The sequence below is a fragment of the Eschrichtius robustus genome, chromosome 13 (genome assembly GCF_028021215.1).
Source record: "Eschrichtius robustus isolate mEscRob2 chromosome 13, mEscRob2.pri, whole genome shotgun sequence".
In the NCBI taxonomy this organism is placed as follows: Eukaryota; Metazoa; Chordata; class Mammalia; order Artiodactyla; family Eschrichtiidae; genus Eschrichtius; species Eschrichtius robustus.
Genome location: NC_090836.1, coordinates 99,066,275 through 99,093,976, shown reverse-complemented (window position 1 = coordinate 99,093,976; position 27,702 = coordinate 99,066,275). Strand labels below are relative to the sequence as shown.

Here is a 27,702-nt window from a genome sequence, read left to right as displayed (position 1 = left end):
AAACTCTTTTAAAGTGACAGTAGCCAGGACTGTCCAGTTTTTTTTTTTTTAAATAAATTTATTTATTTATTTATTTATTTATGGCTGTGTTGGGTCTTCGTTTCTGTGCGAGGGCTTTCTCCAGTTGTGGCGAGCAGGGGCCACTCTTCATCGCGGTGCGCGGGCCTCTCACCGTCGCAGCCTCTCCCGTTGCGGAGCACAGGCTCCAGACGCGCAGGCTTAGTAGTTGTGGCTCACGGGCCTAGTTGCTCCGCGGCACGTGGGATCTTCCCAGACCAGGGCTCGAACCCGTGTTCCCTGCATTGGCAGGCAGATTCTCAACCACTGCTCCACCAGGGAAGCCCCAGTTCGTGGGATCTTAGTTCCCTGTCCAGGGCCTGAACCCCTACACTCAGCAGTGAAAGTACAGAGTCCTAACCACTAGACTGCCAGGGAATTCCCTTGTCAGTCCTTTTAATGTTGGCTATTCTGCTGGGTGTGTAGTGAAATCTCATAGTGGTTTTAATTTGCATTTCCGGAATTACTAACAATGTTGAGTATCTTTTAATGTGCTTATTGGCCATTTGTATACCTTTATTTGTGAAGTGTCCAAGTCTTTTGCCCATTTTTATAACTTGAGTTGTTGTCTTTTTTTTTATTACTGAGTTGTAGGAATTTTAAAAAATGTAATCTGAATATAAGTCCTTTGTCATATATATGTGTTGTGAATATTTTTTCCCAATCTAAGATTTACCTTTTCTTTTTTTTTTTTTGAAGGGTATAAAATTTTAATTTTGATGAAGTCCAGCTTATCAAGTTTTTCTTTTATGATTAGTGCTTTCTGTGTTTTAAGACATTTTTGCCTATCCTAAGTTTGCAAAGTTGAACCAACTTTGTATAACTGGTATAAACTTCATATGGATATGATTATCATTTTTATATATTGCTGGATTCAATTTGCTAATACTTTGTTTTACAACTCAGTAGTAATATTTTTTAATTTGCTAATTTTTTGTCTATGTTCATGAATGATATCTGCAATTTTCTTTTTATATAATGTCAGTTTTTGGTATCAGAGTTATGCTGGCCTCATAAAACAAGTGGGGAAGTGTTCCCTTCTCTTCTACTTTTGAAGGAGTTTATGTAAGATTGGTGTTTTATCTTCCTTAAATATTTGGTGTGGCTCTAGATGCTGCGCGGAGACCCTCTACACCCCTGCGAACATGGCGCTGCGAGTGGCGCGGAGCGTGCGGGCCGCGGTCTGCAGCCTGCGCGCCATCTCTGCGCCCAACGCGCCTTGCCCGCCGCGGCCCTGGGGACTGCGGGTGGGCGCCGTCCGGGAGCTGCGCACCGGCCCCGCTCTGCTGTCGGGTCGTAAATTCACAGACAAACATGAATGGGTAACAACAGAAAACTGTGTTGTAACAGTGGGAATCAGCAATTTTGCACAGGAAGCTTTGGGAGATGTTGTTTACTGTAGTCTGCCTGAAGTTGGGACAAAATTGAACAAACAAGAGGAATTTGGTGCTTTGGAAAGTGTGAAAGCTGCTAGTGAACTCTATTCTCCTCTATCAGGAGAAGTAACTGAAATTAATGAAGGTCTAGCAGAAAATCCAGGACTTGTCAACAAATCCTGTTATGAAGATGGTTGGCTGATCAAGATGACACTCAGCAACCCTTCCGAACTCCATGAACTAATGAGTGAAGAAGCGTATGAGAAATACATAAAATCTATTGAGGAGTGAAAATGGAACCCCTAAATAAACTAGTTTGAAACAACTTAAGCTAGCATAGTTGTCTTAAATTAGTGGTGGATAGATTTTTAAAAAGCAACTTTTAGCAAAAGAAACTACTTGCAACAATGTTGCCTGAAAAAAATACCCCTTAACTTCCTAATGATTTCAGATAAACACTATGCATCTTTTTCACAACACCCTGTGATTTTTAGGCTAGTCTCCAGTTATAATGCTCAGAATTCCTGAAATTATCTGTGGTAAAACTAGTTATAAAAATTATGTAATATCTTAACCTTATATAATATTGTAACTTGCTTACAGCCATCCCTGGATTTGGGTCAAAATACTCAATGAACTTGCCACTGGAAATAAATGACAGCGGAGTAAAGTTTGTTAGTTGTATAGTGTCCAGTGAAGAACATTACTATCTTAATTTTGCAATATACTGTGTTTGCTGGTGCTATTTTTATACAGTGAAGCAACAACCTTGCAGGAAAATAAGAAACAGTTTAATAATAAAATATTCAACTTCTTAAAAAAAAAAAAATTTGGTGTAATCACCAATGAAGCATCTGGGCCTGGAGTTTTCTAGTGGGAAGGTTGTTAATTATGAATTCAATTTCTTTATTATAGATCTTGAACTATTCATATATTTTATGTTTTTGTATGTTTTGGTAAATTATATTTTTCAAGAAATTTATCCATTACATTTTTTTTTTTAATTTACAATAAATACATGATTTTCCCTATGTTTTCAGACTTTTGGGACACTGTATTATACTTATTGTAGTGTTTTTTTAAAAAATATTTATTTATTTATTTATTTATTTTTGTCTGTGTTGGGTCTTCGTTTCTGTGCGAGGGCCCTCTCCAGCTGCAGCAAGCGGGGGCCACTCTTCATCGCGGTGCGCTGGCCTCTCACTATCGTGGCCTCTCTTGTTGCGGAGCACAGGCTCCAGACGTGCAGGCTCAGTAATTGTGGCTCACGGGCCCAGCTGCTCCGCGGCACGTGGGATCCTCCCAGACCAGGGCTCGAACCTGTGTCCCCCGCATCAGCAGGCAGACTCCCAACCACTGCACCACCAGGGAAGCCCCCATTACATTTAAGTTGTTAAACATATTGGCATAAGGTTATTCATAACTTTATCTTATTGTGCTGTAGGTTTTGTAGAGATGTCCTGTCTTTCATTACTGTTGTTGGTGATTTATGTTTTCTCTCTTTAATGAATCAAGAGATTCATCAGTTTTATTGGATGCTTATTCCATTTACCTTTAGTGTAATTACTCATATGATTGGATTCCAGTCTGCCATCTTGATATTTGTTTTTTTTTGTCCCCTCTGTTTTTTGTTCTTTTATTTCTCCGTTCCTGGATTGTTTGGGTTAGTTATTTTTAAGTAATTCATTCTTTTTATTCTATTGACTTTTTAGCCAGTTCTTTTTTTTTTTAATTTTATTTTTTAATTTAATTTTATTTATTTTTGGCTGTGTTGGGCCTTCGTTGCTGCACGCGGGCTTTCTCTAGTTGCGGCGAGCGGGGGCTACTCTTTGTTGCGGTGTGCGGGCTTCTCATTGCAGTGGCTTCTCTCATTGTGGAGCATGGGCTCAAGGTGTGCAGGCTTCAGTAGTTGTGGCATGTGGGCTCCGTAGTTGTGGCTCACGGGCTCTAGAGCACAGGCTCAGTAGTTGTGGCACACGAGCTTAGTTGCTCCGTGGCCTGTGGGATCTTCCTGGACCAGGGATCGAACCTGTGTCCCCTGCATTGGCAGGCGGATTCTCAACTACTGCGCCACCAGGGAAGCCCTTAGCCAGTTCTTTGATCATTTTTTAAGTGGTTACTTTAGGGATTACAGTGTCCATCCTTAATTTATCACAGCTGATTCATGTTTAATGAAACCTTTACAACAGTATCGTATTTACACCTTTATTGTCCTTTGTACTGTTGTCATTTATTTTACTTCTATAAATGATATAAACTTCGTGATCCATTGCTATTTTTACTTTAAAAAGGCAATTGCTTTTTTTTTTAACTTTTAAAAAAAATTAATTAATTAATTAATTTTGGCTACATTGGGTCTTCGTTGCTGTGCATGGGGCTTTCTCTAGTTGTGGTGAGCGGGGGCTACTCTTCGTTGTGTTGCGCGGGCTTCTCATTGCAGTGGCTTCTCTTGTTGTGTGCAGAGCACAGGCTCGAGGCGTGCGGGCTTCAGTAGTTGTGGCTCGCGGGCTCTAGAGTGCAGTCTCAGTAGTTGTGGCGCACGGGCTTCGTTGCTCCGAGGCATGTGGGATCTTCCCGGACCAGGGCTCGAACCCGTGTCCCCTGCATTGGCAGGCGGATTCTTAACCACTGCACCACCAGGGAAGCCCGGCAATTGATTTTTTTGAAAAATTTAAGAAAAGAACAGTAGTATTTTTATTTACCCACATATTTGCCATTTTCAATGTGCTTCTTTCCTTTTTGTAGATCTGAATTGTTATCTCTCCCTCCAGCCTGAAGAATTTTCTGTAGCATTTCTTGGAGTAAAAGTCTGTTGGCCACAAATTATCCTGGCTTTTGCTTTTCTGAAAACGTCTTTGTTTCATTAAAAATTTTTGAAAATTGTGGCAAAAATACACATAAAATTTACCATTTAAAAAAATTTCCATTTTATTTAATTTATTTTTTTAAATTAATTAATTTATTTTTTGGCTGCATTGGGTCTTCATTGCTGTGCGTGGGCTTTCTCTAGTTGCGGCGAGTGGGGGCTACTCTTCCTTGCGGTGCACGGGCTTCCCATTGCGGTGGCTTCTCTTTGTTGTGGAGCACGGGCTCTAGCCATGCAGGCTTTAGTAGTTGTGGCATGTGGGTTCAGTAGTTGTGGCTCGCGGGCTCTAGAGCGCAGGCTCAGTAGCTGTGGTGCACAGGCTTGGCTGCTCTGCGGCATGTGGGATCTTCCCAGTCCAGGGCTTGAACCCATGTCCCCTGCATTGGCAGGTGGATTCTTAACCACTGTGCCACCAGGGAAGGCCCAGATTTACCATTTTGAAGTGTACAGTTCTGTGCCATTAAGTACGTTCATATTGTTGTGCAACCATCACCACCATCTATCTCCAGAACTTTTTCATCTTCCCAAACTGAAACTCCATCCTCATTAGACACTCCCGAATAGAATAGAGAGCAGACTAGAGCCCAGAAATAAACCCATGCATGTATTGAATATGATCCCATGAGTTTCAACAAGGATGCTAAGACCATTTTATGGGAAAAGAAGTTTTTTCAACAAATAGTGCTGGAACACGCATTGTAAATCAACTATACTCCAATAAAAATTAATTTAAATAAATAAAATTAAAAGAAAAAACAAATAGTGCTGGGAAAACTGGGTCTCTACATACAAAAAAAAAAAAAATGAAGTTGGACCCTTACCTTTACATCATATACAAAATTTAACTCAAAATGGACTAAAGAACTAAGAAACCTCAGAGATGTAACTATAAATACCTAAGTGATCTAATTATAAAGACCTAACAACTAAAACTATAAAACTCTTAGAAGAAAACAGGAGAAAACTTCATGACATTGATTTAGCAATGATTTCTTGGATATAACACCAAAGCACAGGCAACAAAAGTAAATATCCATTAATTGGACTACATCAAAATTAAAAACTTCTTTTCATCAAAGGACACAATCAACAGGGTGAAAAGGCAGCCTGTGGAATGGGAGAAAATATTTTCAAATCATGTATCTGATAAGGGACTAATATTTCAGAATATGTAAAGAACTCCTACAACTCAACAAAAAACCCCCTATTAGCCTGATTAAAAAATGGGCAAAGGAGGGACTTACTTCCCTGGTGGTACAGTAGTTAAGACTCCACACCTCCACTGCAGGGGGCACAGTTACGATCCCTGGTCGGGTGCGGCCAAAAAATAAAAAAAGTTAAAAAAGTTAAAAAAAAAAATGGGCAAAAGAATAGATATTTCTCCAAAGAAGATATACAAATGGCCACAAGCACATGAAAGAGTGCTCAACACCATCCTTAGGGGAAATGCAAATCAGAACCGCAAGAGAAAATAACAAGTGTTTTGAATGTGAAGAAAAGCAGTATGTTACTGGTTGGTGGTGTCTTTTATAGTGCAAAATAAAAATAGTAAAAAGAAAAAAAAGGAAAATAACAAGTGTTGGCGAGAGTATGGAGAAATTCGAACTCTTTTGCGCTGCTACTAGGAATGTGAAATGGGGGACAGCCACTGTGGAAAACAGTATGGCAGTATTTCGAAAAACTAAAGGTTTCAGGGGACTTCCCTGGTGGTCCAGTGGTTAGGACTCTGCGCTTCCAATGCGGGGGCTCGGGTTCGATCCCTGGTCGGGGAACTAAGATTCCACATGCTGTGTGCTGTGGCAAAAAAAACCCAAAAACGAAAACCCTAAAAGTTTCAGATTTGCGAATTGAAATGTGTTCTGGACGTTGGACGTTGGGTGCCCAACCGTGTGAATGTATCTAACACTACTGAACGATAACACATAAAAATGGTTAAGATGTTTAATTTTATGTTATGCATATTTTACCACATTTAAAAATTATTTGAGAGAGAAAAAAGTACACTAATTCCAATTTCCAGTTTTTGGTGATTATGAATAATGCTGCTGCTGCAGACATTCTCATACAGGTTTTTGTGTGAACATAAGTTTTCCTCTCTCTAGGGTAAGTATCTAGAAGTAGGATTGCTGAGTCATAAGGTAAGTGTATGTTTAACCTTATAAGAAACTTGCCGAACTGTTTTTTGTAGTGGTTGTACATTTTGTCACACTAATGTGTGAAAGTTCCAATTGTTCCACATTGTCACCAACACTTAGTATTGCCGTTTTTTCCGCTCCGTTCTAATGGGTGTGTAGTGATGATCTCATTGTGGTTTTAATTTGCATTTCTTTTTTTTTTTTTTTTTTTTTAATGTGGGATCTTCCCGGACCAGGGCTCGAACCCGTGTCCCCTGCATTAGCAGGTGGATTCTTAACCACTGCGCCACCAGGGAAGCCCTAATTTGCATTTCTTAATGTCTAGTGATGTTGCATCTCCTTTCCTATGCTTATTTGCCATTTGTATGTCTTTTTTGGTGAAGGGTCCAGATCTTTTACTCATTTTGAAAAATTGAGTTGTTTGCCTTGTTTCATTGAGTTTTGAGATATAAGTCCTTTATATACTGGATACCAGTTTTTATTGTGATATAATTGACATATAACATTATATTAGTTTTAGACACATAAGAATTTGATATAATGTATATATTGTGAAATAATCACCACAGTAATTCTAGTTAACATCCATCACCACACATAGTTATACATTTTTTATTGTGATGAGAACTTTTAAGATCTATTCTCTTAGCAACTTTCAAATATACAATACAGTATTATTAACTATAGTCACCACACTACATTACATCCCCAGGACTTACTTATTTTATAACAGCAAGTTTGTACCTTTTGACCACCTTCACCCACCTTGCCCATTCCCCCCACCCCCATCTCTGGCATCCACTAATCTGTTATTTGTATTTATGGGTGTTTTGCTTGTTTGTTTGTTTTAGATTCCACATATAAGTGAGGTCATAAAGTAATTGTCTTCCTCTGTCTATTTCATTTAGCATAATACCCTCAAGGTCCACCCATATTGTCGCAAATGGCAGGATTTTCTTCTTTTTTAATGGCTAAATAATATTCAACTGTATACATATAACACATTTTCCTTATTCATTCATCCATCAGTGAGTGGACACCTAGGTTGTTAATGTATCTTCACTGTTGTAAATAATGCTGCAGTGAACATGGGGGTGCAGATATCTTTTTGAGTTAGGGTTCATTGCTTCGGATAAATACCAAGAAGTGGAATTACTGGTTCATACAGTAGTTCTATTTTTATATTTTTTAGGAACCTCTATACTGTTTTCCATAGTGACTGCACCAAGTTTACATCCCCATCAGTGGTGCACAAGGGCTCCCTTTTCTCCACATCCTCGCCGACACTTGTTATCTCTTGTCTTTTTGATAACAGTCATTCTAACAGATGTGAGGTGATATCTCGTGGTTTTGGTTTTCATTTCCCTGGTGATTCGTGATGTTGAATACCTTTTCATGTGCCTCTTGGCCATCTGTATGTCTTCTTTGGAAAAATGTCTATTCAGGTCCTATGCCCATTTTTTAATTGGATTGTTGGCTTTTTGTTTTTGTTTTGCTGTTGAGTTGTATGAGTTCTTTATATATTTTAGATCAAATATATTATCAAATATATGATTTGCGAATATTTTTGACCCTTATCAAATATATGATTTGCGAATATTTTTTCCCATTTGGTAAGTTGCCTTTTCATTTTGTTGATGGTTTCCTTTGCTGTGCTGAAGCTTTTTAGTTTGATGTAGTCCTACTTGTTTATTTTTGCTGTGTTTGTTTGGTTTTTGAATGCTGGTTTTTGTCGTATATGTGATTTACAGATATTTTCTTCAAATCTACAGCTTGTTATTTCATTCTTTTTGCAAAGCAAGTTTTAAATCTTGATAAAGTCCAATTTATCATTTTTAAAGTCCTACTTATAGAGCTGTATCTAAGAATTCTTTGCTTAACCCAAAGTCATGAAGATTTTCTCCTATATTTTCCTCTATGAGTCTTATAGTTTTATGTTTTACAGTTAAATCTGTGATCCATTTTGTGTTAATTTTTGTATTCAGTGTGAGGTATAGGTTGAGGTGGTGGTTGTTGTTTTTGCATATGGGTGTTCAGATGTTCCAGCACAATTTATACTTTGTCCACTGAATAACCCTTTGTGAAAAATCACTTGACCGTGATCTATGTGTCTGTTCTTTGTCCAAAACCACACTGTCTTGATTACTGTAGTTTTCGTGTAAGTCTTAACATCAGGTAGTATGACTCCTCCAATTTTGTTCTTTTTCAAAATTGTTGGTTTCTGTAGTTCCTTTGTCTTTCTACATATACTTTAAAAAAAAAAATTTTTATTTATTTATTTATTTTTGGCTGTGTTGGGTCTCGTTGCTGAGCACGGGCTTTCTGTAGTTGCGGTGAGCAGGGGCTACTCTTTGTTGCGGTGCGTGGGCTTCTCATTGCGGTGGCTTCTCTTGTTGCGGAGCACGGGCTCTACAAGCACGGTCTTCAGTAGTTGTGGCACGTGGGCTCAGTAGTTGTGGCACACGGGCTTAATTGGTCCGCGGCATGTGGGATCTTCCTGGACCAGGGCTCGAAGCCATGTCCCCTGCATTGTCAGGTAGATTCCTAACCACTGCGCCACCAGGGAAGTCCCATCATTTCTTTTCTGTGGTGGAAACAATTAAGAGCTTGTCTCTTAGTACCTTTGGAGTTTATAATACAGTGTTGTTGACTATAATCACTAGCTGTGTATTAGACCTCTAGGACCTGTTTATCTACTGGTTCCAAGTTTCTACCCTTAAACTACATCTCCCCAGTTCCCCTACCCCCAAGCTTCTGGTAACTACCATTCTACTTTCTGCTCTTCAAGTTCAGTTTTTTTAGATTTTCTTCCTCCCTCCCTCCCTCCCTCCCTGCCTCCCTTCATATAGTTGATTTACATTGTTGTTTTAATTACTGCTGTACAGCAAAGTGATTCAGTTATAAAGATATATACATTCTTTTTTTTAATATTCTTTTTTTTTTTGGCTGCACCACGCAGCTTGGGGATCTTAGTTCCCTGACCAGGGATCGAACCTATGCTGCCTGCAGTGGAAGTGCAGAGTCCTAACCACTGGACTGCCAGGGAATTCCCCTATATTCTTTTCCATTATGGTTTATCATAAGATATTGAATATAGGTCTCTGTGCCGTACAGTAGGACCTTGTTGTTTATCCATTCTATATATAAAAGCTTACATCTGCTAACCCAACCTCCCACTCCATCCCTCCCCCAGCCCCCTTCCCCTTGGCAACCAGCAGTCTGTACTCTATGTCCTTGATTCTGGTTCTGTTTCATAGATAGGTTCATTTGTGTCATATTTTAGATTCCACATATAAGTGATATCATATGGTATTTGTCTTTCTCTTTCTGACTTACTTCACTTAGTATGATAATCTCAAGTTGCATCCATAGATTTTAGATAAGTGACATCATACAGCACTTGTCTTTCTCTGTCTGACTAATCTTACTAAGCATAAGTGAGCGTAAATAAGATGGATCCTCAGGGTCCATCCATGTTGTCACAAATGGCAGGATTTCCTTCTTTCTGATGGCTCAATATTATTCCATCATATGCGTACACCACAACTTCTTTATCCACTCATCTGCTGGCAGACACTTAGATTGTTTCCTGAATCTTTTGATTTTATAGTTTATTCTGACTATCACTTCATTTTGTCTTTCGTAGTTCGCCCTCTTTCTGTCTCAGTAGGCCTTCAGTGCTTCACAAGTGGGATATGACCAACGTCACGGTTAAAATTATGAGTTGAGAGATGTTATTTGCTGCTTATTCTCACTTTTGGGTTAATTTCTGTATAGAGAGTAAGAAGGGTGATAAACTTCCCCCTAAAAAATGTCAGGCTTCGGTGAGATCATTGTATCACTACTGAACATTCATTTATAAAGTGAATTATCCAGTTTTTTTTCTTTCTATGTCTTTATCAAAAGATTGAAGGTGTGGGAACTCCCTGGTGGTCCAGGGGTTAGGACTCTGTGCTTTCACTGCCAAGGGCCCAGTTTCAGTCCCTTGTTGGGGAACTAAGATCCCACAAGCCTTGCAGCGCGGCAAAAAAAAAAAAAAAAAAAAAAAAAAAAAAGATTGAAGCTGATCTTAGAGGGCTCTCAGTTTCTTCCGCTCTCAGTAGAAACTCACCACATCCTGAGGCAGCCCTACTTATCCTGGGACAAAGTTTGCTCGAGCCTACAACTAAGAACACGTCTTCCTCTTCTTACTGGTCCTTCAGACCCATCCTTTTGACTTCCCAGGCTTCCCATCTGCAGGCCAAGCTTCCCTAGACCTTCAGGCGGGGCTCTTGGGAGGTGGCCCTCAACACAACATCATCCTAGCTGGCCCTCCAGCTGGCCTGTGGGCTCTGTTTTGTTTCATTGTGATATATAATTCACATACCATAAAATTCACCTTTTTAAAGCTTACAATTAAGTAGTTTTTAGTATAGTCACAGATTTGTGCAACCATCACCAGTATTTAGGTTTCATCACCCTAAAAAGAAACCCCTACCTGTTAGCAGTCACTCCCCATTCTTCCCTTCACCCAGCCCCTGGCAACCACTAGTCTACTTTCTGTCTCTCTGGATGTGCCTATTCTGGACATTTCATATGAATGGAATCATACAAATGTGGCCTTTTGTGTCTGGCTTTTCTCACTGAGCATCATGTTTTCAAAGTTCATCCATGTTGTCACATAAATCAGTACTTCATTCCTTTTACTGGCTGAATAACAGTCCATTGTATGGCTATCCATCAGTTGATGGACATCTGAGTTACTTATTTCAACTATTATCAATAATGTTGCTCTGAACATTTGTGTACAAGTTCCTGAGTATGTGTTTTCAATTGTCTTGGGATATACCAAGGAGTGGAATTGCTAGGTCATATGGTAACTCTATGTATAACTTTAAAAAAATGTTATGGATAAATATTTACTGGGATAAATTTTCTGCAGTGTGCAAATCATTCTTATAAATACAAATGTTCAACTTTTTAGAGGAACTGCTATAGTTTTCCAAAGTGACTGCATCATTGTACATAGCCACCAACAGTGTATGAGGCTTCCAATTCCTCTGCATCCTAGCCAGCACTAGTTGTTGTCTGTCTTTTTGATTATAGCCATCCTAGTGGGTGTGAAGGGATATCTCATTGTAGTTTTGATTTGCATTTCCCTAATGACTAGTGCTGTTGAGCATCTTTTCATATGCTTATTGGCCATATTATTTCATCTATGAATAAATATCTATTCAAATCCTTTGCCTATTTTTTCATTGTATTATTTGTCTTTTTATTGTTGAGTGTCAGAGTTTTTATATAATCTGGATGCACAGACCCTTATCAGATATGTTTTGTAAAACATGTTATCCTATTCTGTGGGTTGTCTTTTCACGTTCTTGCTAGTGTCCTTTGACGCACAAAAGTTTTAAATTTTGATGAAGTCCAATTTGTTTTTTGGGGGGGGGGTTGCTTGTGCTTTAGGTGTCATATCTGAGTAACCTAATCCAAGGTCATGGGGATTTACTCCTATGTTTTCTTCTATGATTTTTATAGCTTTAGCTCTTACGTTTAGGTCTGTGATCTATTTTTTTTTTATAACTGTGCCTTGATTTCTTTTTATTTATTTATTTATTTATTTATTTATTTATTTATTTATTTATTTATTTATTTATTTATTTATTTATGGCTGTGTTGGGTCTTGCTTTCTGTGCGAGGGCTTTCTCTAGTTGTGGTGAGCGGGGGCCGCTCCTCATCGCGGTGCGCGGGCCTCTCACTATCGCGGCCTCTCTTGTTGCGGAGCACAGGCTCCAGACGCGCAGGCTCAGTAATTGTGGCTCACGGGCCCAGCTGCTCCGCGGCATGTGGGATCCTCCCAGACCAGGGCTCGAACCCGTGTGCCCTGCATTGGCAGGCAGATTCTCAACCACTGCTCCACCAGGGAAGCCCTGTGATCTATTTTGAGTTAATTTTTGTATTTGGTGTGAGTTAGAGGTCTAACTTCACTCTTTTTTTTTTTTAGGTTTTAAAAAAAAACTTATTTGGCTGCGCTGGGTCTTAGTTGCAGCACGTGGGATCTTTGTTGCGGCATGCAGACTCTTTAGTTGTGGCATGCGAACTCTTAGTTGCAGCATGCATGTGGAATCTAGTTCCCTGACCAGGGATTGAACCTGGGCCCCCTGCATTGGGAGCGTGGAGTCTTAGCCACTGGACCACCAGGGAAGTCCCCTAACTTCATTCTTTTGAATGTGGATATCTAGTTGTCCCAGCACTATTTGTCGAAAAGCCTATTCTTTCTCCATTGAGTTGTCTTGGCATCCTTATTGAAAATAAGTTGACCTGAAATATATGGGTTTATTTCTGGACTCCCTATTCCATTGATCTAAATGTCTGTCCTTATACTACTACTATAGTCTTGATTACTGAAGCTTTATAGTTTAAGTTTTGAAATTGGGAAGTGTTAGTCCTCCAAATTTATACTTCTTTTTTAAGATTGTTTTGGTTATTTTGGCTCCTTTGCATTTCCATATGCATTTTAGGATCAGCATGTCAATTTCTGCCAAAAAAAAGCCAATAGATATTTTTGATAGGTATTGCATTGAATCTCTAGATCAGTTGGGAAGTAGTACAGGCATACCTCAGAGATATTGAGGGTTTGGTTTCAGACCACTGCAATAAAGTAAATATTGCCATTAAGCAAGTTACATGAATTGTTTTGTTTCCTAGTGCATATAAGAGTTATGTTTACACTGCACTGTAGTCTGTTAAGTGTGCAATAGCATTATGTCTAAAAAACAATGTACATATCTTAATTTAAAAATAATATATTGCAGACTTCCTTGGTGGCGCAGTGGTTAAGAATCCTCCTGCCAATGTAGGGGACACGGGTTTGAGCCCTGGTCCAGGAAGATCCCACATGCCGCGGAGCAACTAAGCCCGTGCGCCACAACTACTGAGTCTGCGCTCTAGAGCCTGCGAGCCACAACTACTGAAGCCCGCGCACCTAGAGCCCGTGCTCCGCAACAAGAGAAGCCACCGCAATGAGAAGCCAGTGCACCAAAACGAAGAGTAGCCCCTGCTCACCACGACTAGAGAAAGCCTGTCGCGCAACAATGAAGACCCAACACAGCCAAAAAAAAAAAAGAAACCACTTTCTTTGCTCATCCATAAGAAGCAACTCCTCACCCATTCAAATTTTATCATGAGATTGCAGCAATTCATTCACATCTTCAGGCTGCACTTCTAATTCTAATTCTCTTGCTATTTCCACCACATCTGCAGTTCCTTCCTCCACTGAAGTCTTGAACCCTCAAAGTCATCCACGAGGGTTGGAATCAGTTTCTTCCAAACTCCTGTTAATGTTGGTATTTTGACCTTTTGCCATGAATCTTATTGGCAGCTAGAGTGGTGAATCCTTTCCAGAAGGTTTTCAGTTCACCTTGCCTGGATCCATCAGAGGAATCACTGTCTATGGAAGCTACAACCTTATGAAATGTAGCTCCTAAAAATAAGACTTGAAAGTAGAAATTACTTCGTGATCCACAGGCTGCAGAATGGGTGTTAGCAGGCATGAGGACATTAATCTCATTACATCTCCATCAGAGCTCCTGGGTGACCAGGTGCATTGTCAATGAGCAGTACTGTTTTGAAAGGGATCTTTTTTCTGAGCGGTATGTCTCAAATGTGGATTTAAAATATTCAGTAAACTATGTTGTATACAGATGTGCTATCATCTAGGCTTTGTTTTTCCATTTATAGAGCACAGGCAGAGTAGATTTAGCCTAATTCTTAAGGGCCCTAGAATATTCAGAATGGTAAATGAGCATTGGCTTCAACTTCAAGTCGTCAGCTGTGTTATTCCCTGACAAGGGAGTCAGCTTGACCTTTGAAGATGTGAAGCCAGGCATTGCACTGACTTCTCCTCTTTAGTTATGAAAATCCTAGATGGTGTCTTCATCCAGTGTAAGACTGTTTTTTATCTGCATTGAAAATGTTTGGTGTAGCCATTTTCATTAATTGTCTTAGCTAGGTCTTCTGGACAACTTGCTGCAGCTTCTACATCAGCACTTGGTGTTTCACCTTGTACTTTTATGTCATGGAGGTGGTTTCTTTTCATTAAATCTCATGAACCAACGTCTGCTAGCTTCAGACTTTTCTTCTGCAGCTTTCACACCTCTCTTATCCTTCCTAGAATTAAATAGCGTTAGGATCTTGCTGTGGATTAGACTTTGGCTTGAGGGAATGTTGTGGCTGGTTTGATCTTCTTTCCAGATCACGGAAACTTTTTTTTTCACACCAGTAATAAGGCTGTTTCGCTTTCTTATCAGTTGTGTGTTCACTGGAGTAGCACTTAAAAAATTTTTTTTAAAAATTTATTTATTTGGCTGCGTCAGGTCTTAGTTGCGGCATGCATGCGGGATCTAGCTCCCTGACTGGGGATTGAATCCGGGCCCCCTGCATTGGGAGTGCAGAGTCTTATCCACTGGACCACCAGGGAAGTCCTTGGAGTAGCACTTTTTAATTTCCTTCAAGTATTTTTCCTTTGCATTCACAACTTGTCTGTTTGGTGCAAGAGGCCAGCTTTCAGCCTAATCTTAGTTTTTGGCATGTCCTCCTCACTAAGCTTAATCATTTCTAGCTTTTGATTTAAAGTGAGAGATGTGCGACTCTTCCTTTCACTTGAACACTTAAGAGGCCATCGTAGGGTTATTAATTGGCCTGATTTCAATATTGTTGTGTCTCAAGGAATAGGGAGGCCTGAGGAGAGGGGGAGAGACGGGGGAACGGCCAGTCGGTGGAGCAGTCAGATCACATACATTTATTGATTAAGTTTGCCATCTTAGATGGGCGCAGTTCGTGGTTTCCCAAGACAGTTACAATAGTAACATCAGAGATCACTGATCACAGATCACCATAGAAAAACTAATAGTAATACTGAAAAAGTTTGAAATATTGGGAGAATTACCAATATGTGACACACAGAAATTAAGTAAGCAAATGCTGTTGGAAAAATGGTGCTGGTAGACTTGCTTGATGCAGGGTTGCCACAAACCTTCAGTTTGTAAAAAAAACGTCAGGGACTTCCCTGGTTGTCCAGTGGTTCAGACTCAGTGCTTCCAATGCAGCGGGCCTGGGTCTGATCCCATGTGCCACACTAAGACCCCATGTCGGTGTGGCAAAAAAACCCCCCCAAACCCCCCAAAACTGCCAATATTTGCAAAGTGCAATAAAGTGAAGCACAATAAAACAAGGCAGGGGACTCCCCTGGCGGTCCAGCAGTTAAGACTCCGTGCTTCCAATGCCAGGGACTCAGGTCCGATCGCTGGTCAGGGAACTAAGATCCCACGTGCCACGTGGTGCAGCCAAAAAAAAAAAAAGAAAGAAATACCAAAAAACAAAGCATGCCTGTACTTTCTTAACAATGTTAGGTCTTCCCAGTCTTCTTTTTTTTTAAAAAATAAATTTATTTATTTTTGGCTGCGTTGGGTCTTCGTTGCTGCACGCGGGCTTTCTCTAGTTGCGGTGAGTGGGGGCTACTCTTCCTTGCGGTGCGCGGGCTTCTCATTGCGGTGGCTTCTTTTGTTGTGGAGCACGGGCTCTAGGCGCGTGGGCTTCAGTAGTTCTGGCATGCAGGCTCAGTAATTGTGGCGCGCAGGCTTAGTTGCTCCACGGCATGTGGGATCTTCCCAGACCAGGGATCGAACCCGTGTCCCCTGCATTGGCAGGCGGATTCTTAACCACTGCGCCACCAGGGTAGTCCCTTCCCAGTCTTCTGATCCGTGAACAAGGATGTCTTTTTATTTATTTAGGTCTTTAATTTTTTTCAATTATGTTCTATAGTTTTCAGTGTACAAGTCCTGCACTTCTTTTGTTAAATTTATTCCTAAACATCTTATTCTTTTTGATGCTGGCCTGTGTGCTCTTTAAACAGGGTGACTTCATCATGAACATAACATTTCGGGAAACCATCTCTCTACAGATTACGTTCTTTGGTTGGAAAAGAAGCCTGGAACTTACCTTTATGATTCCTGTTTTTTCCCCCTTTCAGTTTTTAGTCTGTATTTTGAATTTGCTTGGAATAGGGCCCTGTGTCACAGGGCTTCTCTACAGTGAGAGAGAGCAAGGATGCGGGGAAGGCAGGCTTTGGAATCCAGCAGACCTTTGGCTTTCTCTGGCTGTGTGACCTTGCGCACACATCTGAGCTGCCGTTTTCTCATTTGTCAGTCTTTGGAGCTGTTTTTGAGGATTCAGTGAGCTAAGTAAATGAAAAAGCACCTGGCTGCTGCTTGGCCCCCATTGGGCTCATTTCCTAGACTGATGTCTCAGAAACAGCCCAACTGGAAACTTGGGGCTCCTTTTAGCGCTTCTGAACTTTTCATTGTGATAATATTCAAATACACATAAACATTGAAATCACCTTCCTGTATTCCTTACTGTGGATTAATTCACATCTTCCCCCTCCCTAGCACTGTCTCTGGCCTGGCGAGGACAGCCTGTTTCCCCTCCCCATTTAATTATTTCTGCCCCCACTTCCTCCTTGCCACACTGGGGTGAAAACGTTAACACTTCAGTCCAGCTGTCTTTAGCCAAAGAGCCTAGGACTATGAATGCTGGGAATTTACTGCTTGGAAATGGGTTAGAATTCTAAATATTTCCCTTTTGAGGGCTCAGATCAACCCTGGGCCCCTAGTTGTGGGGACCATTATGGGGCCCTTTCTGTAACAGGTACTCAGCATCTTCTCTCTGGTCTCAGTCAAGTGGACCTGAAGCTGGTTTTCCCAATAGGATCTGATTCTTCACTCCTCTGGGCAGGGTCCCTCCTCACCCCTCTCCACCTCTTCCCATTCATCTCCCCCACAAGGTCCAGTTTCATGCTACCCTTCCCAGAAATTTTCCCAATTCCCACCCGCCAGAAGCTTTCACCCCTGCTCCTTGTGTTCCTTGCGTATACCACTTAACAAACACTTTCCTATTTTATCTTGTTTAAGCATCATTCTGTCTTTTCTTCTAGATCTCGAGCTGGCCAGCCTGAGGGAAGGGCTGCACCCTGTCCACGCGTGTTGCCTGGCCTGGCACAGGACACAGGTGCTGCGTGTACGTCTGCTGGACCACTGACCTGAGGCAGGTGGACACCTGGTAACATTTTCCGGGGTGGGCGCCGATTAATGCTGAGTGTGCGGGTTCACCTCACATGGAGATACTGGTTATTTTTCCTGAGACAATGTAAACTAGTGGAAAGGACAAACAGGAATTTGAATTACTGTACTTGAAGAGTCATTTTTCTTTAGCCCTCAGCAGATGATCGAACATAGTCAGTGTAAAAGCTCCGTGACAGTAACAAGCAGACCTGCCAAATGATGCCAAAGCAGCTCACTCACAGTATTCTTCTGAGTTTTCAAACTTGTTCAAAGCCGATGTAATATCCAGAGGGAGGACTGGTAACCTCTCCATTCTTCAATGCCTAGCACAGTATCAGACTCCGTGTTGTCATCTCTCTCAGCCTCCTGGGTTTATTTCCACACGGTTTCCTTTCCTACAGCCTCATTCCCCTGATAACTTCCTGACTGGCAGGTGGCAAAAACAAAGTGTGTGTAACAGAGAATAGGGATGTATTGTCAGCCCAGCTCCAAGTGCTGCTTTTTCAAGGAGTTGCTTGTGACTTAGGCAGATATGACCCCTCTTAGGTGCTCATTCTTATCCCTGTAAGATGAGGGTGATTGGAAGACCATGAGGTTATCCACAGGGGACCACAGAAGGACCTGTATCAAGCTGATAAAGGCTAATTAGTATCAATTCAAATTGATAAAATTAACGTTTAGCTGGTATTTGTGTTTTCCCCTGAACTTTGGACAAATTGACCAAAATCTGTTTTTTTAAATCTATTTTATCACAAAATCACTTCACGTGATAGTTAGGGAGGGCTGTAAGCCAGTGCCTGCACTCCCCCTCACCAACCTGAATCCTACACATCAGGCATTTAAACTGAGGCATTCTAAGATTAAAGATGCAAGAAGTGAAACAAAGTCAGGTGTCTGTCTCACACAGTTTATTTAACAATAGGTAATAAGAAATCAAATTTAACAGTCTATACAGTGATCCAAAGTTCATATTTATAAGTAATCAACTTTAATCGCATGATTTACAAGTTGAGGGTTTTTGCTTTCTATTTTCAAGTTTTACAGAAAGTGTGTGTGTGTGTGTGTGTGTATGTGTGTATGTGTGTGTGTGTTTTGGGGGTAGACAGGGTAAGGAGGAAGAAAGCAAGCAAAGAAGAAACCCCAGGGACATTTTGCATGTTAAAATCATCCCACTGGAATCGTTTCTTACCCTCTTTTTAATTTTTTCCTTTGTTAGATGTAAAAATAACGAAAAAAATTCTTTCAAGAAACAGAACCACAATATATAATACATCAATTTGGCAGCTGCCCCTGTATATTTTGAAAAAGTCATTTTTCTCTCTACATGTACAAATTACTTTAATACTTGAAGTTTTTACGATCAGACTTACGGAATAGAAAATTTTCTGGAGCACAAAAGTTGACTTGAGGGGAGGAAAGGGGGCTTTTTTTTCCTTTTTTTTTTTTTTTTTTAAACATTTTTAAAAGAATGAACATCTTTGCACCCAGAGAAAAAAATTGGTATTTTAATATATATTTATATATATTTATATATATATAGAATGTAATTTTAAAGTAACATTAACCCCTTTTGTCCTCTGGTTTTAGAAATGTTCTTTTTTAACTCTTCCATAAAGTGAGGAAAATAGGGAAGAATGTCAACCATCTGCACCAGTAAATAATAACTATTAATATTACATATTTTCATTAATTTAAAAAAAATAATAAAACCTATTGGAGGTGCAAGGCAGGAGCATGTGGTTGGCTTCACAGACCTCAGCCTCCTCCCAGTGCACACTTGAACCAAACACACAAGGGAAAAAAAACCAGGCTGGTGGAGACCAGCCATAACAAAAATAGATTCTTTGTGTTCTATCAATCGTCACCCCTCAGGTTCATTTCGCATGTTTGCTTTAAACCACAAACAGCCAGCTACCACGCAGTTCTTGTGTGTTCCAAGGAAAATTGTCTTTTAGGCTAAGAAAGATTCAAAAAAATTGTTTTCAGTACAAAAAGTCTTAAGAGAAAATAATTTTTTTGCTCCCAAAATACTACAAGGTGTCTCTAGTGTATGTCTAGTGTACTCTGTGAGAGGTTTGAATTCAAGTCTGAGTTGTCGGTGCTGAGTCCCAGGTCCGTGGCGCTGGCACCATGGAGGTTTGCCATGCCTGGATTGCTAGTCAGCTGAGAGAGCATCGAATTCTGGTCCGGGCTGGCAAAATGCCCTTGTTCCATGGGGTTGCCCTGGGCAGCGACCAGTCCGGGATGTGGAGAACTGGTCTGTGGGGAAACGTGGTGTGGAGAAGGCTGAGGCTGCATCCGTGGGGAAGGGCTGGAGTGGGGGGGCTGGGACTGTGGCCGCGGAGAAGGAACAGGCTGGGGAGACCGCACTTGATTGGAGAGAGACGGGATCTGCTGGCCTGGAAGGTGCGGGGACTGAGCCTGACTCGGGAGCATATGCTGCTGGGGGCTCATGGGGTTGGGCTGAGCGGGTGACCCCATCTGTTGCTGAAGGAGTCGCTGCTGATAGGCCTGCAGACCGGCTCCTGCCTCTGCCCCCAGGGCCTGGGGGAGCTGGCCCAGCTGGCCCCCGCTCCCTTGCTGCAGGTGCTGCATGTGCTGCTGCATCCGGGGCGGCGGCGGCGGCTGGGGCGCAGGGTAGCCCAGGCCCTGGGGCGGCTGGAACTGGCTGTGGCTGGCCAGCCCAGGGCCGACTCCGGGCCCCGCTCCCTGCTGCTGCTGTTGCTGCTGCTGTTGCTGCTGCTGTTGCTGCTGCATCATCTGCTGCCGCCTCAGAATGTCTCGGAACTGCGCCGGCATGGTGCTGTGATTCATGGTCATCTGCTGAGCCTGGGGGCTCATTCCCCCCATGGGCGGCGGGAGCTGCTGCTGCGGCGCTTGCTGCTGGGGCAGGCCGGCCCTCTGGACGCCCGCCTGCATGGGATTCAAGTTCGGCATGGCGGGGCTGGAGTGGACCCCCTGCTGGCCCGGCATGGCGGGGGGCTGCAGCCCTGGCTGGCCCTGGGGCACGCCGGGCTGCCCGGGGAGGGGCTGCGGATTGGCGTTGGCATACTTGGCAGCCCGCTGCTTGATGAACGCAGCCAACAGCTGGGGGTTGGCGTGAAGGATACTAAGCACCTGTTGCTGCTGCAGGGGGGAGCTGGGAGACCTGAGAGTCCGCAGAAGGTTTTGTAAGGCTTGTTGAGACACAGTGCCCGGTTTGAGAGGGCTCACTCCTACCTGGCCCAATCCCGGTTGGGGAGCCATGTTCAGGGGCTGACCGTGCTGTGACACTGACATCATGGCTGGCCTGGGCATCCCGGGCTGCAGGTGCTGGGGCTGAGGCAAGCCTCCTTGGGCCCACGGTGGAGGCTGCTGCATCCCTGTGGGCCCCACCCCTGGCTCCAAATGCCCGCCGGGACCTCTGGCCATGGGGGGTGCGTTCATACCCATGGGGGCCATCGGAGTCATTTGGGGCATCTGGTGCTGGATCGGCCTTTGAAAAATTTGCACATGGGCCATCTGGCGCTGCGTCTCGGCTGCCCTCTGAATCTGCATCGCCATTTCCACTGCTGCAGGCGGGGGTCCTGGAAGGGGTGGCTGAGCGGTCTGCGGAGGGGTCGGGGGGGTGACCTGGCCGGCCGCCTTGCCCTGGGACACCGGGCCAGCAGCCTGAGTCCTGGGCAAGTAGGGCGGCATGCTGGTGGGAGGGGTGGGCTGGGGCTGGGAGGGGGGCCGGGGCGTCTGCGGGGTGGTCGGCTGCTGGCCCGTGGGCGTGGTCGGGGTCGCAGGCGTCGGGGAGGGCAGGCCCTGCTGCTGCCCCACCACGCCCGCCCGCTGCATGCTGGCCATCCTCCTGCGGAGCATCTGGGCTTGCTGGAGCCGGTGCTGCAGCTGCTGCTGCCGGAGCTTCTGCTTGATGTTGAGGCAGAAGGGCACGGGGCACTTGTTCTCCTGGCAGTGCTTGGCGTGGTAGCAGCAGAGGGCGATGAGCTGCTTGCAGATGGGGCACCCTCCGTTGGTCTTGCGCTTGCAGCCCTTGGTGTGCTGCACCACCCGCTTCATCTTCTGGCAGGAGGGCAGGGAGCAGTTGGCGTTGCGGCACTGGCAGGCGTGCACCAGGGACTGGATGCAGCGCTGGATGCTCAGGCGGCGGGAGTCCCCCGGGCTCTGGGTGGCCGCGGCCTGCTGGTTGTTGCTCTCGTCATCTAACCCGAGACCCAGCTTCTCCATTTTGTGGTCATGGTTTTTAGTGTTATAGCAGGTGATACACAAATCATAATCCTGGGGGAAAAACACAGGTGCAGGTCAACTCTCCAGGATTAAAGTCATTCAAAAGTATTTACATACTCTGCTTGGGCTAAAAAGCCCCGTTTTACAGAAAGCCTCTAACCAACCACTTGGATTTGAGACCAGGCCCCGCCCACCCTGTCCTGTTACTCACCAGTGGCCCCGGAGCCTAGGAAGGCCCCCCCGGGCCTGCATAACCTCTGTCTGAATCACATCTCAGGCACCCGGAAGCCCCCCGCCCCTCCCCCGCCAGGGGCCTACCTCGCACACGGTGCAGTGCCAGCGCGTCTCCACGTGGTGCTTGCACTCGTTGCAGGTGTAGACGAAGCGGTCCTGGCTCTGGGTGTGCAGCTCCACCAGCATGCACATGGTGGACCACTGGGCTCTTCGGAGTGAGGAGAACTCCAGGTGCTTGTCCCTTGCGAGGGTGAGAAAGGCATCCCGCCCGTCCATCAGGTCGCAGGGGATGAGGGGGTCGGGATCGACGATGGGAGGCAGGGAGTTGGCGGCGGGGCCGGCGATGAGACGGATCACGAAGAAGACCTGCAAAACAGACAGTCTCATCCTGACCCTGGCACTAGAGCACCACGGGGCACTGGACCAGTTGCCGCGGACGGGTGGGCCAGGCTGTGCCCCTGGGGGGCTGGGACGCCTGGCTTAGTTTTATGACCACCTCGCAAGGTTACACGACATGGCCCTCTTTCTCCTGCTTCGCTACCTCTGTGCTCTTCTCTGGGACTGTCTACGATGGGCCTAAAAAATCTACATCTTATGTTTTCTACCACATTCAATCATTTCTTCAAAAGAAGAATGGTCGGGTACAGCACCGTACAGTGGACATTTTGCCTCAAAGTGGTCTACTTTAAGATGCAATCCATGGTTTAACCTGACTCTAATCATAAGGAAACAGAAAAATCCAAATTGAGGGACATTCTATACAACAATGGGCCTGCAGTCTTCCACAAAATGCCCATGTCATGTTAAGAAAATAAGGCCAGGAGCTGAAACACGGCAACTCCACATGGAGCAGGAGGAGCGGCCGTGAGCTGGTGGCAGCGGGTGAGGCTTCCCGAGTGCAGCCATCACACGCTTATGCAGAAAGCGTCCTCCTTCTCAGAAGGTACTTGCTGAAATAAGGATACAGAAAATGTAGCCGAATGTTAACAGTTGGTGAATCTAAGTGAAGGCTACGGGAGGACATCTTCTATGTAACTTTCCTGTAAGTTTGGAGGAAAAAAAAAGTTGGTGGGAAAATTAAAAATGCAAAACCTCCTTCGTCCTTGCTACAGAAACAGCAAAAGTTGAAGTTTGTTCATTGAAGTTTAAAGACACACAACCACCATTAATTCCCATAACCGCTGGTGTAAAGGCTGCAAGAAGAAGCTGGGATTATATATGTAATAATAAAATGTAAAATGGAACCTTCAAGAGATCAAGAACTTGTGAGTAACTGCTGTATTGCCCACTGTATTCTACCAGTTTTTCAGAGGCTGAAAATCTGTGCAAACTGGCAGTAACATTTGTTATATACTTGGGCAGCAATGTTGGCATGAAACAAGAGTCTAGAAAAAGAACACAGGGACTTCCCTGGCAGTCCAGTGCTTAAGATTCCGTGCTTCCACTGCAGGGGGCGTGGGTTCGATCCCTGGTCGGGGAGCTATTAAGACCCTGCATGCCACACAGTGTGGCCAAAAACAAAAACTTGAAAAAAAACAAAAAAAGAAAACACAGGACAAGAGTGCACACACTGAGTAAAGACATATCAAAACAGATGCCAAAAGTTAAAAACATCAAGGGAGGACTGTGATGTGTGTCTGACCTTGTAATACTGGGTTTGATACTGTGGCTCAAAGAAAGCGCTCATAAAGCAAGGAAGAGCATTTTGAAAATGTGATCACACACAGGAAAGTACTGGATCTAACAAGTAGGGAATGTCTGCAGCAACCCATTCAAAAGAGGGGCAGATAAAACCATCTGGTGACTCCCTAGGAAATCTTCACTATGGCCAACCATCCAATAACAACCATTATGATTGATTCCACTGTATGTCACTCTAGAGCTAAGACAATACTTGAATTTAGCCTAAATTGACGACCTTAGATTCTAACTCCTAACAGGAGACTACTACCCACATCTTCTTCAGATGTTGTATCCACAACTTAAGTCACACCTATTATGACATACTCTAAGGGCTTTTCCCAATTGCTGTTATGACAGAATGCTGTGACACTATATATTGCCCAAGACAGCTGACAATCATTATCTAAGTGAGGCATCCACACCTTGAACCAAGCCTTCAAGTTCCCTCTCCTCATAATGGCCTCTTCCTATAAGAACTTGACTATGATGTCTGAACACAGAGTCAAACAGGTGTTAAAAAAAAAAATCAAAAACTAAACTGACATGAATTACCCTTCAAGACTCCTCATCTTAGCAATGATGACGCTGGGGGAAAAAAGTCCAACACACCCAGTTACACTCCCAAACTACCTACAACAATAAATAAGCAATTTAAATAATGAAATAATTCAGTTTTAACTTTGCTGAGAAGGTATTACAGGTACATATATGAAAGTTTAACTTTTCTTCAATTCTCTACACTTCCCAGTTCCCTTTCAGGAAGGCAAATATTCATTCGTTTTGCCAAAGTTCCATTACAGACAAACTGGAATGGCCAAATGGAGTTCTAAGGAGCTTGGTCTAAAACAAAACAATAAAGATACCCAACAAGCCAATCTCCTGAACAACGGACAGAAATACAAACATAAAAGGATTACAAACAACAGGGTCAGACAAACTATGCTTATACTTTCCCAACACCATCTAGCTTGATAACAGCTACAACTCAAAGACAGCTTACCATTTCCTATTCTCACCACCCACTCTAGCTATCCTCTTTTTGCCTTCTTTCCCCTCAAATGATTTTCTTCCTTCTGAATTTCAAATGGTCTGGTGCTCAAGTCATAAATACCAACCACGGTGGGCAGTTTTTGAGAAATCCTGCCCTGTTTTTTTCCACTCTTGGTGGCTATATCTTACCTCTTTATGCTTCTCCATGGTGGCATACAGTTTTTGCGAGAGGTCATTGGATACATTGGGCATGCCTGGCTTCTTCTTATTGCCCCTACTCAGGCTGCTCTTGTTTTTGCTAGTTTTCTTATTATTCTTCTTTTTAGCATTTTTGCTGTCTCCCTTTGTCACCTGCAGGTTAGCACAAGAGGACGATAAAATGTTAACTATTTGTTAAGAGATTTAAGAAAAAATAATGGTAAAAAGACTCCATTTTTGAAACTAGAGATCATAACCTTCCACCTTACACCATCTGCTCTCTTCATCCTCTTTTTTAAAGCTGTTATTTACAGTAAACTAAAGTTTACTAACGTTTTTGCACTTATTTTCTCCCAGTGAAGAATGTCTCCACTAATGTCTCTTCATTAAGACAATGGCAGCCTTAGCTTTTTGGCCAGAAGAACCCTGCAGACCAAGGAGACACCTCAGGTGGACCCAGGCTATCCCAGATTTGAGGACAAGAACAAGGAGTGAGTGGCAGTGTGGGGTAGTGAAGTGTGCATAGGAGTAGGGAGCCAAAAGTCCTTGGCTACATTTCCTTCCACTCACTTTCTAGAATTTTATGGGCCTACTATTCAAAAAAAACCTTGAAAAACATTCAATCAAGGAGTTTAAACTGCAGACTGTAAAGGGTTCTTATTAGACTATTTAAGGGTGACTTTAATAGTTCAGACTCAGCAAGGGCAATCTAGATAAACTAAGGGGAAATAAATGACAAGGAAAAGCTCCTCAGGTGATCCGTCTACAACATAGGTTCTGTTTGGGGACTGGCAAACTCTGGCCCAGACCTGTTTTTGTATGGCTAAGAATGATGGTTTTTATAGCTATAAAGTGTTGTTTAAAGAAAAAAAAAAAAAAAAAAAAAACCGAAAAAAAGAATGTGCTGGAGACAATATATGACCTGCAAGGCCCAAAATATTCATAATCCAGACCTCTGCAGAAAAAGTTTACCAACCCCATGCTCTAGATGGGTAATTTTCTGTCTTCCGTTACTAGAAATCCAAGATTCCATTTAAAAGTGAGGTCTGGTACTTCCCTGGTGGTCCAATGGCTAAGACTCCGTGCTCCCAATGCAGGGGGCCCGGGTTCGATCCCTGGTCAGGGAAGTAGGTCCCGCATGCCGTAACTAAGACTCTGCGGAACCAAATAAATAAAATAAATAAATTTTTTTAAAAAGTGAGGTCTGGGACTTCCCTGGTGGCACAGTGGTTGAGAATCCGCCTGCCAGTGCAGGGGACACGGGTTCGAGCCCTGGTCCGGGAGGATCGCACATGCCGCAGAGCAACTAAGCCCACGCGCCGCAACTACTGAGCCTGCGAGCCACAATTACTGAGCCTGCGAGCCACAACTACTGCAACCCGTGTGCCTAGAGCCTGTGCTCTGCAACAAAGAGAAGCCACCGCAATGAGAAGCCCACGCACCGTAACAAAGAGTAGCCCCCACTCGCCGCAACTAGAGAAAGCCCGCACACAGCAATGAAGACCCAAAATCAGCCAATCAATCAATCGATTTATATATTAAAAAAAAGAGGCCTGATGCTAAAAAAGGCTTAAAACCACTCAACTAGAACCACAGTAACTTATCTACGCCAATATTTCTTGCCCAACTTGAAGAGCTGAGAGCTTTAAGACCATGTTGAAAACTTAAGCTCACTTCCAGGTTATACATGAGAATAGGTAGAGGCTGGAAAGGGAAATGCAAAGCCCTCACATCTGTGCTTTCGTTGCTGGTGTTCTCCTCTCGCTTTCTCTCTTCCTCCTCCTGTTCCAGTTCCTTAATGCTCTCTTCCAGTACATTGGGCCAGAAATCACCTTCAAAGTAAGGCAATTCCTTTGCGCTTGTTAATCGATCTTCAGTAGCTTGTTTAAAAATATCCTGTGAAAATATCCGTGTACAAATAGGAATTTATATATTTAAAAAAAAACACATTTATTATACAGAAGCAGTCATAGCTAACGGATGCAAGAAACATGAAGAATCAGATGTGTCTTCTGGAAGATGGCAGAGATTTTATACCCAAGTCTGATGTCTGGGGAGACATTTAGTGTCACAAACAGTGAAAGGTCTGGTCTGAAATCAGTATTTCTGGTTCCTCTTTCCTCTACCCACGAGGACAGGGAAATTATCCGCCTTTACATAACCAAGTGGCAAACTATCCTGTCAGGAACAATGGCAAAGGCAGCATCATTCACACTGTGGCTTCTACCACTCTTGAGACAGAACGCAGTGCGACGGGAGGCACGCCCGCCTTGCACACACCCTTGAAGTATCAGAAGTTCTTACTGAGAAATATGTTCAAAACAACCCCAATTACAATTACTGGAAACCACATGGTTAAAGAATGATTTGCTGGGCTGCTTAGGAAAACACCCATTTCATGTCTTCCTCCCCATGAGTAAAAACAGATAAGATATTTAGTAGTTCAAGTTTCTTATCATGAGACACCCTACAATCACAAATGGCTATTAAATATTTTGCCAGATCCACTCATCTTAGTAATTCAGGAAAGAAAACACCCGCTATCAAATTAGCTTAATTTTACAAATTACATGGAAGAGGGAGAAAAAACAGAAGATTTTTGTTAAGATAGTAAGAAGAGCAGAATACAGAGCAGCAGGATTAGTCAAGCCACAGTTCTATCACCCCCCGCTCCTGACCTTGTAGTCGTGGACAATTCGCTCGGATACAGCTTTGTCGAGCATCTTTTTGTACCACTCCTGCAGTCGCTTGGGCTTGGGTATCTTCTGGTCGGGGGGGTGGCAATGGAAGATGTAGTCGTCTCCCTCACTTGGGGGGCATGCCCAAATATGCCCTGTTGTATATCTAACAAC

General features: G+C 43.2%; 2 protein-coding genes across 2 annotated transcripts in view; one reads left to right on the top strand and one right to left on the bottom strand.

Moving 5' to 3' along the window:
• The first annotated feature begins 1,202 nt into the window (after nucleotides 1-1,202).
• On the top strand, nucleotides 1,203-1,724 carry LOC137775680 (glycine cleavage system H protein, mitochondrial-like). Its single transcript, XM_068561766.1, has one exon. It carries the CDS (start codon nucleotides 1,203-1,205, stop codon nucleotides 1,722-1,724), a length of 522 nt encoding a protein of 173 aa, XP_068417867.1.
• A 16,702-nt stretch (nucleotides 1,725-18,426) lies between these two features.
• Nucleotides 18,427-27,702, bottom strand: part of EP300 (E1A binding protein p300) — a 73,397-nt gene continuing 64,121 nt past the window's right edge. Inside the window, exons 27-31 of the mRNA XM_068559917.1 lie at nucleotides 27,529-27,694; nucleotides 26,582-26,746; nucleotides 24,842-25,003; nucleotides 22,064-22,345; nucleotides 18,427-21,796 (exon numbers count right to left, since the gene is read on the bottom strand). Of these exons, the coding sequence (XP_068416018.1) occupies nucleotides 19,577-21,796; nucleotides 22,064-22,345; nucleotides 24,842-25,003; nucleotides 26,582-26,746; nucleotides 27,529-27,694 (2,995 nt within the window). The 3' untranslated portion in view covers nucleotides 18,427-19,576. The remainder of the gene's footprint in view (nucleotides 21,797-22,063; nucleotides 22,346-24,841; nucleotides 25,004-26,581; nucleotides 26,747-27,528; nucleotides 27,695-27,702) is intronic.

Excerpts from the sequence above, each read along its gene's own strand:
- LOC137775680 (XM_068561766.1), top strand. The coding sequence starts at position 1,203 with ATGGCGCTGCGAGTGGCGCGGAGCGTGCGGGCCGCGGTCTGCAGCCTG.